This window comes from Culicoides brevitarsis, chromosome 3 (genome assembly GCF_036172545.1).
Source record: "Culicoides brevitarsis isolate CSIRO-B50_1 chromosome 3, AGI_CSIRO_Cbre_v1, whole genome shotgun sequence".
NCBI classification, from domain to species: Eukaryota; Metazoa; Arthropoda; class Insecta; order Diptera; family Ceratopogonidae; genus Culicoides; species Culicoides brevitarsis.
In genome coordinates, this window is record NC_087087.1 from 1,438,447 (window position 1) to 1,451,794 (window position 13,348).

A 13,348-nucleotide genomic window follows, 5' to 3' on the forward strand; every position below is an offset into this window, starting at 1 on the left:
TTTAAAAACGATTAATAATAATGATATAAGTATTATAATAATAATTATTTTGTAACGATATGACGGGACGTCGGTTAAACAAAACATTTTTTCGTACCGATAACAATCTTAATCTTACATGCGCTTGTGTTGTTGTAAATGATATGCAATTATCCAATCATGTTTTTGTTGTAGATTAGATTCTGCAGCGGCGCTTGAACTATAACTAACTCACAAATAAATCATAAATAATGGAGGATGGATGAACAACGAACGATGAGCATAATTATGTCACTTTTATTTATACTTTTGTTATTTATGTTACATTTTTTAATTAATTATTATTATTTATTGTTTGCAACTGTTTTTTTTTCATAATTTTTAAAATTAAAAATAATAAAATAAAATTATATATATTATTTGATATATATTTTATTTATAATATTTTATTAATAATTTGTTTTTGTTGTAAATAATTTTCAATAAAATATTTTTAAAAATATATTTTTTTAAATTATTATCAATAATTAAAAATAAAAGTTTAATAAAATTATTTTAATAAAAATTAAATAATTAATTAATAATTAAAAATAATAATATAAAAATTATTATTTATTTAATTTAAATTATTTTATTAAAAATTATTTACAACAAAAATAATATTAAAATATTTTATTATTAAAAACCGTAATTATTTTAGTTATAGATAAATATTATTTTATAATTTAAACAAAACATCAGCTAATAATAATAATATTCTAAATATATTTTATTATTATTGTTTTATTATCTCAATATTTGGTGTCTCATCTCTGATTGAAAATAAAACAAAAAACCACAAACCATGTGAGCAGTGCAAAAACAAGCGAACATTTATCGGATTGAAATCTAAATGATTTTAAAATTAATATAATTAAGCCATCGCAACGTAATTAATTGTTTATTATTGTTTTATCATGCGAGTTCTCTCCAAACGAGGCAAGAAAATTTTTCGTCGCAAATGTGTCGTGTTTAATGTTGTTTATACATAATTAATTTATTTTAATTTTGTTTTTTAAAATAATAATAACAATAAATAATAATTAATTAATACACAAAATTATATTAATTTTTGTTGGTATCCGCATTTTTTTTTTCATTCTGTCTGACATCAATCAACGTGAATTGGAGTGCCATTTAATGATAATAAAATAAAATTTAATGTAGGACAGTTGATGATATTTTTTAATTTGTTATGTAAATATTTCGACATTATTACGGTTTATTCGAGAAATTTATTTAAAAAATTATTTATTGGCATTTTTTTTTTTTGATAAAAAAATACTTTAAAAAATTGTTTATAAATTGTTTTAATAAAAAAAATGTATTAAAAAATTATTTTTTTTTTTTTTTTATTTTTTTTTTAAATTAATCATTAGATTTTCTTTAATAAAAAAATATTTTAAAAAATTATTTATTAATTTTTTTTTATTAAAAAAAATATTTTAAAAAATTGTTTTTAATTTTTTTTTAATAAAAAAAATATTTTATAAAATTATTTATTATTTTTTTTAAATAAAATAAATATTTAAAATTTATTTAAAATTTTTTTATAATTAAACTATAATTTATATTTTTTTTATTTTTATTATTTATAAAAAATCGATGAAAAATTAATATTAAAAGCAAAAGTAAAAAAAAGCTATTTAAAGTATCAATGTTCTATCACTCCATCAGTTGTCAAAGTGCGGTTAGCACACACCGCGTTACATTTCGCCGTATAACTTACCAACTTTATTAAATCAAGTTAATTACAACCGACATATCAATTTGCATCTTTTATTTCACGTCACTCGTTGCGTCGATGAAACCACTATTTAGTTACTTGGAACACTTTGAGACGTATCAAGTTGCGGGTGAGAATGTTTCGCATGTAACACTAAGCTTATTTATGTCAAGATTTTGCGAGTTGTTGTTGTTTCTTGTGTACTTTTTGATAATCATAGCACAAAAGAAAAATATCCTCGAGGCGAGTTTTTTCTTGTTGTTGTTGTCGAGATCTGGAGTTGTAATTTTATAACAAAACAGAGATATCAAATATTTGATTATATTAAAACCGAATTGTTATTGTTTTACTTTTCAACTTGATTAGTTGTTCGAAACAATGGTATCAGATTGGATTTTAAACACAAGGTCTCTGCGAAATCCGCAAACGTGAAATGTTATCAATTACCTCGGGAGGTAGTTGTTAGTTTTGTCATCTACTTTATTCAGAGCATGTATCCTTTTATTTTGTCGTCGGTTACCGCATTTACAACCGCACTAATGTTAAACTAATTTACATAAACAATTACAACAAACATGGATAAATAATGTGTCGTATAATGAAGTAATATAAAAAGGGGGTGTGTGAACGAATTTCAGCGAAAATGTTAAATTACGAAAAAAGGACAGAAACAAAAAAAAAAGATGAAAAAGACAATTTTCCGGACATGAAAACATCGAATGTGTCAACATGTTGTTTGGACAAATTAAAACCAGCATGACTCTTTCTGTGTCTAAATAATGTTCTCTTTTTGTACAGTGCGTTTCTAAATGAAAAAATTTATGAATTTAAACGCTTACCTAAAATTTAAAAAAAAAATAAAATTAAAAATAAAGTTAAAATAAATAAAATTAACAATTTTTTTTAAACTTATTTTTAAAAAAAATAAAATAAAAAAATTTAATTCTTTTAGTTAAATTTAATTTTAAAAAATACAAAATAAAATTAATTATTTTTTTAATTAAAAAAATCTTTTGAAATTTTTTTTTCTTAAATTAATTAAGTTTAATCAAAAATTTTAAGAAGAAAAAAAATAAAATAAAAAAATTTAAACTTTCTTATTTTGAGATAAGGTCAAATTTAAAAATTGTTTTATTTTTTTTTAAACTAAGATTGAAATAAATTTAAACTTTTAAAATATAAATCTTATAATTTATGCTTGATATTTTTAAATTAAAAATAAAGTATATTGGCTAAAAAAAATTAATTAAAATGTTAAATTAAATAATTTTTCGAAATTTTTGCATATTCTTAAAATTAAGCTTTTTAAATTTGAGATTGAAAACTGAAATAGAATTTTAAAAAATTTAATTAAATTAATTAAACTAAAAAATAAAATATGAAGAAAATTAACTAAAAATTTAAAACTTTTTGGAATTTGAGTTTAAAAATAAGTTAAAGTTAAAAATTTTCAGAAAAAATTAAAGCTTTCTGAATTCAAAACTTAAGTCGAATTAAAAATTAAAATAAAATTGAATTTTTAAAATAAAAAAAATCTCTTTAAATTTTTTTCACATTTTCAATTGTTGAGTTGAAAAATAGTTGAACCTCCTGTATTTAAACCATAACTTGTCTATTTTTTGGCATGGCAAAGTCCTTGCATGTAACGAAACATAACAAGCTTATTCAAACTGGAGCAACACACAAAATTGGAAGAGAACTGCAATATGATGTCTGTCTAACAAGTTTACCTTTTGTTGTTTTTTCTCGTATCTCGCTCTGTTTCAATATGAAAGCTCCTCTGGCGACACAATCTTGTTATATTCCTTCCATTCAAATGATTTTCGATGGAAATGTTTTTACCTGCCAAATTGAAAATAATACAATAAATTAATAACATTTCCATGGTTTCTGTTATTTATTTACATCACGAGTCAATGGGCATCCTACGTTGTAAAATTGTAAGCATCTTGCATCAATCATTCATCATGCCATACTTTGTCAACAACATTTCCGTTTGCTCTTAAATATGGAACGGAACATGAATTCCCTTGGACTCGTCGCTGTCGTGAAAAAAAAAAAAAAGTAATTGGGGATCGAATCTGAGTGTCTTCTCGAGAACAAGAGAACACAAAAAATCATCATCTAACATAATTACATCTCATATGACGATAAATTGGAAATGGAATGGGAACAACGTGACTTCTTACCTTACTCGACTTTTTTTTATGTTCTTTGGCATTTGCCGTCGTTTTGGCACAAAAATGACAAAAACAACAAAGCTCGTTGCGTACATTACCTTCTTCATCTTCAATGTTGCTTTTTTCCGTGTACGACATGTCACATAAAAATATTTGAACTTTTTTCATGTGAGACACACAAAAAAAGACATAAAAGCGAAATATGTGCGCTTCTAAATGCGAATGAATGTACTTTCCGGTAATTCCCCGAAAATTATTATTTTTTGCTCCGTTCGTTATTTCTTCTCGTGATGTAGGTTTACGAGACTTTACTTACATAAATAAATTACAAACGCCTTCAATTTTTTCCGTTGGATCAAATTTGTCGTCACGTTTGCCTTTACACTCGTGTTACAAACTCCCCTCATTACTTCAAAAGTACTCTTGATTCTAATGCGAAACTCTTTTTTTTCTTGCAGGATGATTTGCCGGCACAAGCGTTACTCGATGTCGTTTTTGCACGTCTAAATTTGATTGAAACTTGTTACTTTGGATTACGATTCGTGGATCAGGATGGCCAAACAGTAAGTTAAGATGTTTTTATGACAAAACTTTTTTCCTTTCCAATTAATGAGAATTTTTTTTTATTATTTTTTAGCATTGGCTTGATCCAAATACTCGTATCTCGAGGCAACTCAAGAAGTCGAAGGAGTCATATGAACTTTATTTTGGCGTCAAGTTTTATGCAGCAGATCCGTGTAAACTCGTCGAAGAGATAACAAGGTAATTTCCTATTTTTTATGTGATTTTTATTGGAGTTTACTTACTGACTCGTTTTGTCGTGATTTTCATTAAGTTCATAAAAGATTTTGTTAAAAAAAAATGAAAATGTTTCGATATTTAATAAATTTATCAAAAAAATTTGTGAAAAATGTAATTTTTGAGAATTATATTATATTAAAACTTTAAAAAAAAAAATCAAAAAAATTTCTATTTTGGAAATTATTTTTTTTAAATTTTAATAAAATTTTTAAATCTCGAAAAATTTTTAGAAAATTTTCTAATTCTTTTTTCTTGAAATATTTTTTGAAATCATTAACAATTTTATAAAAAAGAATTTTTTTTTTCTGATTAAAATAAAACTTCAACGTTTATAAAATTGTAATCCTTTGAAAAATTTCTCAAAATTTTCGAAAGTTAATATTTTTTTTTCTTATTTTTTTGAAGAGAATTTTTGCAATTTTGCGAAAGTATTAGTCTTTTGAAAAATTTTAAAAATTTAAATTTTTTTTCCTCTTTTTTTTATCATAAATTTTTAAAAAACTTCCAAAAATAAAAAAAAATAATTATTCAATTTTTTTATAGTAAAATTTAAGACTTTTGAAAAATTTAATAAAATCTTCAAAAATTTTTTTTTTCTTTTTTTTTATTTTGATAGATCATCAAATTCATAAAAAAATATTAAATTAAAAAAAATAATTTTTTTAAATCATAAAATAAAATAAAAAAATTAAATTTTATGAAATTTTTCAAAAGATGAAATTTAATAAAATATTTCAATTCCTTTATGCCTTTATTCAAGTTTTTTTTATTAATTTAAAATTTTAACTATTATTTTTTTTAATTTTTAGAGCTTTTCTGAAGCTTTTTATACAAACTATTTTTTTTATTATTATTTTTTTCTTGTAAATCATTATTCATGCAAAAACAAAGTTTAAAATAATAGCAAAAACAGCCATAATTTAATAATAAAAGAAAAATGAATAATAATTACGATTGTAATTATAAAGCACTATCTTTAACTTAATTATGAACTAATGTACAAAAGGGGTAGCTAAAGTAAACATCAACTCATAATTGTGAAGATTTAACGTTTTGCGTGTTTTTAAATATTTCAGGTTTAAAAAAAAAATTGATAATAATTTATATTTTTAATTAAAAATGTTAAATTTAATAATTTTTCATGAATAAAAAAATTTATTAAAATTCTCTTTTTAAAATTATTTTTTTTTTATGATTTTATATCAATTTCAATTTTTTTTATATCAAAATGAAAAAATTAAAAAATTATATGAGAAAATTCAAATATTTAAAAAAAATTTTTTCTTTGAAAATTGTCTATATAAAAATATTTTTTAATAAAATTAATTTTTGATCAATTTCAAAGACATTAAGCATGAAACGTTAAATTTTCACACGTAACAGCAAAGTAATTTTATTAAAGACACCAATTACTCGTGTTGCGAACGAACAATAAACAACAACATTATGCGAATAATTCATAAATTAATATAAATAAACATATTTCTCTCTCTCCGCACAGATACCAATTATATTTGCAAGTCAAACAAGATATTCTACAGGGACGACTTCCTGTCTCATTTGAATTAGCTGCTGAACTCGGATCGTACGTCGTGCAATGTAAGTACTTTTCATGATTTATCTTCTAAATTCTGCCAACTGGTATTACGCAACCGCATCAACAACATATCAAGACGTCGTCGTCGTAATTATGGGCCTCAAGTGGTTTTATCGTGATCACGGATCAATCATATAAGGCAAAATAATTACGGAAATTTGCATAGATGGCGACGACCGACGACGACAACGAATTCTTAGTTTATGATGAAAAGGAGAGCAATAACCGTTTTATCTCTTTTTTTCTCTTCTTTTAGCGGAATTGGGTGATTATGATGCGAGAAAACACGTTTACGGGTATGTCTCGGAGTTTAGACTTGTGGCGAATCAAACGCGCGAAGTCGAGCAACGTATTTGCGAATTGCATCAGAAGTTGCGAGGAATGTCGCCGAGCCAATGTGAACTCAGTTACTTGGATAAAGTGAAATGGCATGATATGTATGGCGTGGATTTGCATCCCGTGTTGGTAAGGAAAAACTTTTTTTTTGCTATTTTCGTGTTTGCGGTAATAAAATTTCTTCTTTTTTATGACTTTTCGTAAAGGGTGAGGATAGTGTCGAATATTTCTTGGGATTGACGCCCAGCGGTATTGTCGTGCTGCGTAATAAAACAACCGTAGCGCATTACTTTTGGCCTCGCATCGCAAAAGTTTACTTTAAAGGACGATATTTTATGTTGCGTGTCTGTGACAAAAATGTAAGTTTTCCTATTCTTTCGTTTGTTGAAGTGCCCGAAGGCAATTTATTATAAGATAATTGAATTTTCTCTCTAAATCCTCTGTTTTTTGCTTCTTACATGTGATTCGTGAACCGTAAAATGCAAATTTTGTGTCTTCGATGTAGAACGAAGTGAGCACATACGGATTTGAAACGCCAAAAAAGTCGGCTTGCAAACATTTATGGAAATGTTGCATGGAGCATCATGCATTCTTCCGTTTAGTTCGCGTCCCGCCATCGTCTTCGAACAATACATTGCCGCCAAATGGAGATTTATTTACGATAGGTTCTCGTTTTCGCAGCAGGTAAGCGAATAATTTTTCATTAAGGCGAATAAATTTTTGTTTTTGTTACCCATTCCTCCGATTTTGTCGAAAAAAAACAGAGGGAAAAATAAAAAATTAAAATTAAAATAAAAAAAAAAAAAAATAAATAAAAAAATAAAAATAAAAATAAGAATAAATAAAAAAATAAAAAATAAAAAAAATATAAATAAATTAAAAATAAATCCTCATGGGACAAAAAATGAAAACATTAAATTTATTCGCCTAACTCGAAGAATTTTATCTGAAGAATTTTTTATTTCTTTTGAAACAGTGCCAAAAATAGCGAAAAATCTTTTGTACCAACACACCAAAAATCATCGACGATTAATAGTAGTAGTAATAGTTATCGGATTCAACCAAATTTTGTGCGCGTTCCGTCACGTCGTCAACCCCGCAGGAACATGAACGAGCAATTTAGCGAAGAAAAACGCCTGGAATTGGTTCGACGCTCCATGCACGAAGTCAAAAGTATTTCAATCCCTCAGCCAGTTGAAACTTACGAAAGTCCTTATCGATCAACGTGCAGTATTCCCGCCGCCTTGAACAACAACAACCGAGATCATCATCATCAATATTCGTCTCGTGCCGCATACAAAGCTCCCGATTCTCCGCAAAGCAGCAAAAGTGTTCCTTGGATGCGTTCACATCAACGAGGCTTGTTCGGGATAAATTCAAGCCCGAAATCCGTCAGATCAGCAACGACTCGTACGAGTAATGCCGTCACAAATCGTTCGCAACGCGATTCGAGTCAGCGACGTCGTTCGAGTTCAGTTGAAAGTCATTCTTCAAATGATTCGCGTGGCGGAAAAAAATCAAGTCGACGACGACATCGCAGAATTTCCGATAACGAAAGTGAATTTTCGGGGCGTTCAGGACGTTCGCACAATTCGCATCGCAAACATCGCAGACATCGATCACGGAGTCGTCGAAGTGGCTCAGAAAACGAATCTCGTCGACGCAGTTCGTCAAATCACTCGAATCGGTCGCATCGTTCAGATGGAAATCGAGCTTCGAGTACGGCGTCGTTGGAATTAATCGATTCGGGAGATCAATGGCTTGAAGCGCAGAGGAAACAAGGAGGCATCAATGGCGTTGTTCATCAAGCAGCTGTCGTCAAAAGTAGTTCAGCAACCAAAAAGAACACTGATACGAACGGAAAACGGAAACAACACAGAAAACATAAGTAAGAATTTTTTTTCTAAAATTAAAAAAAAAAATATTAAAAATTTTTTTCAAAATAGATCTCCTTCTGATCGCACGAAAATGTGGAGTAGCGAATTGGCCCGACACTTACAATTTGATTTGGTTGAAACTTCTGGCATGACGGAAGATCAGCTACGAGAGATTCCTTATACAGTTGTCGAAACGCATCAATCCACGAAGAAACCAACGACAAGCTCTCTCAAAGTCAATAAGACGAGTAAAGTTCAGAATGGTGTCGATCGGATAAGAAAGTACGTTGAAATTTTCCATTTCTTCTTCAAAAATCAAAAAAAAATTAAATTTTAGTTATCCGAATGAACAACCACGAGGCGTAAATGGATCCATTCGATCTGAAAGTACGATAAGCTCTTCCAAAGATTACGATAGAAATTCGGGATTGATAAGGTAAGTGTCAAAATTTTCAGTTTAAAGGAAGATTTTAACGAGTTTTTACTTTTTAGAATGATGTCTAGTCTAAGTATGGTAGATTTCATTTCCCCATCTGGATCAAGTATAAGTCCTGTTGACAGTAACGGGCTTCGTGTGTCACATGAACATACGGATTCTGGGCTGGGAGCTGATCAGGATTATGCTTACTCGTCAGAAAGGTAAGATTTGAACCTAAAATGATAAAAAAATAAAAGTTTAAAAGTTAGAAAAAATTTAAAACATAAAAAAATAAAGATAAAAAAATTTAAAAAATATTTAAAAAATTTTCAAAAAATATTAAAATATACAAAAATTATTTAAAAAATAAAATTTCAAAAAAAAAATAAAAAAATTTAAATTTTCCAAAAATATTAAAAATTAAATTTTTAAAAATATTGAAAAAATTTCATTTTCAAAAAATTTTGATAAATATTATCTCTTTACGAAATATATTTAAAAATTTTAATTTTCAAAAATTTTTTACAAATTTATGTTTTTTTTTCGAAATATTTAATTTTCTAACTTTTTTTTGTTTTATCTTAAAATTTAAAGAAATATTTATTCAAAATTGTTTTCTTATTTTTAAATATTTTTTGTTATATTTTTAATAACTTCAAACAAAAATTCGAAAAAATAATTTTTTTATACATAATGAAAAATTTATGCATATTGACAATGTACAAAATTTAAAATCAAGTAATAACATTCGAAAAAAATTTTTTCGTATATTTTTACGTATTTTTTTACGTATTTTTACGTATTATTAAAAATTATTTAATTTTTGTGCAAACATAATTTTACAAAATATGAATTTTTAGAAAATAATTTATAAATTTAATTTCTTGACCCATTATTTAACAAAAATTTAATTTTTTAATTTAATTTTAATTTTTTTTTACGAAAATTTTAAATTTAAAAAAAAAATAAAATTTATTTAGATATAATTTTGAAAGTCCTCACGAGAAAAAAGATGAAAAAAAATTTTTTTTTTCGTCTAATTGAATTTTTTTTTCTGAAAATTTAAGAAAATTTTTCATTAAAAGTAATGTTTTTGTAAATTTCGTTTCAGATCCAGTGATAGTGCCAAATATACGAATAAGTCATCGGGCGCATCTGTTGCGTCAATTACCACGCACAGCAAATCATCGCATATGTCGTCGATCAAAAGTCATCATACCGTGAGTAGTAATAGTAGTCATCGCCGTACGAAGCCACCGGTTTGCCCAAAGACACGCCATCAAACTAATAATAGTCATAATGCACTGCCCGCTGTACATAATTCTTCCTCTTCTCATTCTTCCTCATCCGCTCATAACAACTGCTTACACAATAACTTACAATTCCGCAATAATCATTACACATTTAGTCTAAATCGCCTATCTCGTTCGACAAACGGCAACAAAAATGGTGATGGTTTCAATAATAACAATTATAACTCGGCAAACTATCTCGATGCGCTGCCGTATCACAATCCGGCGGCATGTTATTACGCGAGCTCGACTCCAACGACGACGGATGTTCGTTCACGTGCCACAAAATCCGACATTGGCGTGCCGATTTCGACGCATTCGAGTCTCGCGCGCCATCGTCATCGCACGTCGTACCACAAATTCGCCAATTCCGCGACGACGCCCAACATAAACGAGTACGCGACTCTCACTAACAACAACACACAAAAACAGCCCCTTTCTCCCAACAATAACACGGGAAGTGTCGACTACCTCGAGAATTACAAGACGGCGTCAATGCAATTTTACAATAGCATGGCATCGAAAGGGCGTCCCGCTAAAACGGGTCCTCTGCTTTTTATCGATGAACAAAAGAATGGGAATTACGCAGAATTGCCAGGCAATGTAAGTAACTGAAATCTGGCATGAACACAAAAATTTGCATGAGACGCATGATTTTTTTTCAAAATTTTCAAAAAAAAAAGTTTTTTTGATTTTCCGTAAAATTGCATGAAAAATTCCCCTCAATTCAAAAAAAAAAAAATTTAACTTAACTTTAACTTTTTAAACAATGCAATCAGAACGGCGACGAAGGAACATCCCGTAAAACTTTTGACAATAAACTGGAGAACAAACCGATTCAGAGACATAATCTCGATAACGCGACAAATCGATCTTCGAGCTTAGAGCTTATACTAACACCAATAATTCAAAGTAGACGGTAAGTGAAAAACGCACAAAAAATGCACATCAAACAAAAAAATCTGTAAATAAAATTAAGGTTTCCCCATCGTATGTATGTTTTCCAAATGTGTAGTATAAATAATTAGTTGCTATTTAAGTAGGTACTCACAAACGTAATAAGCACAAATGTCCTGTGAAATGAAAAGAGGTTAATTTTACTTTTTTTTTAATTTAAAATTATTTTAATTAATTAATTATTTATTTAACTTTTAATTTTAATTTAATTTAATTTATTTTATTTTATTTTTAATTTTTTAATTATTAAAAAAAAATTATTATTATAAAAAAATTATTTTTTGATCAACTTTTGGTATTTTTTTTTGTTCATATTTATTTTCTTAATTTTTTTTTTTTCAAAAGATAAAAATTTTCGTTAAAATAAATTTAAAATTCAATTTTTTCTTGCTTTTTCTATTTTTTAATAAAAAAAAAATAATTAATAAAAATTTTTTCAATAATTACAAATAAAATTATTGAAAATCAAAAATTAAAACAAAATTAAATAAAAAATTTTAATTCAACTTTTATAAAATTTTTTTTTTGATAAAATTGTTTAACAATTTTAATAGAATAATTTTTTTATAAGAATTTTCAATAATTTTATAATATTATAAAATTTTCAAAAATTTATAAAAACAAATTGAAAGAATTTTGTTAAGAAATGAAATTAAAAAAAAATAAGGAAAAAAATTCGACTTTTTTATATATTTTTATTTTTTTGTTAAATTCCTTTAACTTTGTGTTAAATAAAAAATTAAAAATTTAAATTAACTTTGTGAAAAAAAAATTAAAATTTTTTGAGCTTTGGATGAATTTTAAAACATTATTTTCTCATGATTTTTTTTTATTTCAAACAATACGAAAAATTTAAAAACAAAAAATTTAATAACAAAAAAAGTTAAAATTACCTCTTTTTCAATTCACAAGGCAAACACACAGACGAAATGTAAAGTAACTTCATTATGCTTTGCTGGATTCTAATTACAATTCCTTTGATCGATTACCTGCGAGTGCGTGTGTGTGCGCGCGTGTGTCATTCATATGTAAAGTTAATTATTATGTTTCGTCTGATGTTGTAATTATGTTTGATTTAATTGAAAAGCAACGCTTTTTATTCAATTTTAGACTTGAAAATTGAACAAATTTTTGGCAAAACTACTCAATTAGCGAAATTGAAATCGAAATGTAAATTGAAACGCGAAATTTTATTTTTTTTCTAACTTTGCTTTGCTTTTGCTTAATTTATTATTTTAAATAACTCACATGTAAATATTTTTCATTTTTCAAAAAAAAAAAAAAAAAAAAAAAAAAAATTTAATTTTTTACTAATTTTTTGTTTTTTTCTTCTTTCAGCGTTCAATAGTTGGCGAAATGAGTACGGAGTTGTGAGTCACGTGCCGTGACAAAAGGATCGTCATACCATTTTTTACATGTACTTTTAATATTAAATAATATCGTAAAGACTTCAGCGTGTAGCAAGATATTTGATGTTTATTCCTTTATTATTTATTTATGCTGAGAAATTTGTATGGATGTAACTTTTCGTTAGGATATAAAATTTTTGATGTAATATTTTATATTGATGTTCAATTTCGAGTAGTCGAACATTTTAATGAAACAAAAAACGTATTTTAGTCCCTTTTTAACGAAAAAAAAAACGAAAATTGCATAAAAGTGAATTAAAATGAATAAAATCAAGTCATTTTTCTATACATACCTAAATTAATTTTTTAATTAAATCTTCTTTTTAAGTCCTTCAAAGAAAAAAAATCATTTCAGGTCTAAAATAAAAAAAAAATTTTTACTTACATTTTTCCAAACGGTAAGTACATTTCCATTTCTCTAACGTACGAAAATCATAAAAAGTTATAAAAAATTTATACTATACAAAAGAAAACATGAAATCGAGCGTTATTCAATATTTTTTTGTATTGTACGCTTCAACAGTCTCGAAGCATCAATAATTTAAAAGAAAAAAAAATCAGAGGGATATTCATTTATTTCGTATTAAAATTTCATGTAAAGATATTTTTAAAAGGAATGAAGGCTTCATAACAAAAAAAACTGTACGCGCATTTTTCTTGTTTATTTCCCATGTTTCCATTGAGAAAATGCAATTTCTTGAATGAATATTATTTTCATGTTCGATAAAAATTTTCCT

General features: G+C 26.2%; 1 protein-coding gene across 1 annotated transcript in view; it reads left to right on the forward strand.

Moving 5' to 3' along the window:
- LOC134835760 (band 4.1-like protein 4) overlaps positions 1-12,752 on the forward strand; it is a 62,310-nt gene extending 49,558 nt beyond the window's left edge. Inside the window, exons 3-14 of the mRNA XM_063850705.1 lie at positions 4,383-4,487; positions 4,562-4,686; positions 6,227-6,324; positions 6,579-6,787; positions 6,865-7,017; positions 7,164-7,342; positions 7,635-8,546; positions 8,605-8,817; positions 8,873-8,971; positions 9,028-9,174; positions 10,065-10,173; positions 12,541-12,752. Coding sequence (XP_063706775.1) covers positions 4,383-4,487; positions 4,562-4,686; positions 6,227-6,324; positions 6,579-6,787; positions 6,865-7,017; positions 7,164-7,342; positions 7,635-8,546; positions 8,605-8,817; positions 8,873-8,971; positions 9,028-9,174; positions 10,065-10,173; positions 12,541-12,576 — 2,385 coding nt within the window. The 3' untranslated portion in view covers positions 12,577-12,752. The remainder of the gene's footprint in view (positions 1-4,382; positions 4,488-4,561; positions 4,687-6,226; positions 6,325-6,578; positions 6,788-6,864; positions 7,018-7,163; positions 7,343-7,634; positions 8,547-8,604; positions 8,818-8,872; positions 8,972-9,027; positions 9,175-10,064; positions 10,174-12,540) is intronic.
- Positions 12,753-13,348: the final 596 nt, after the last annotated feature.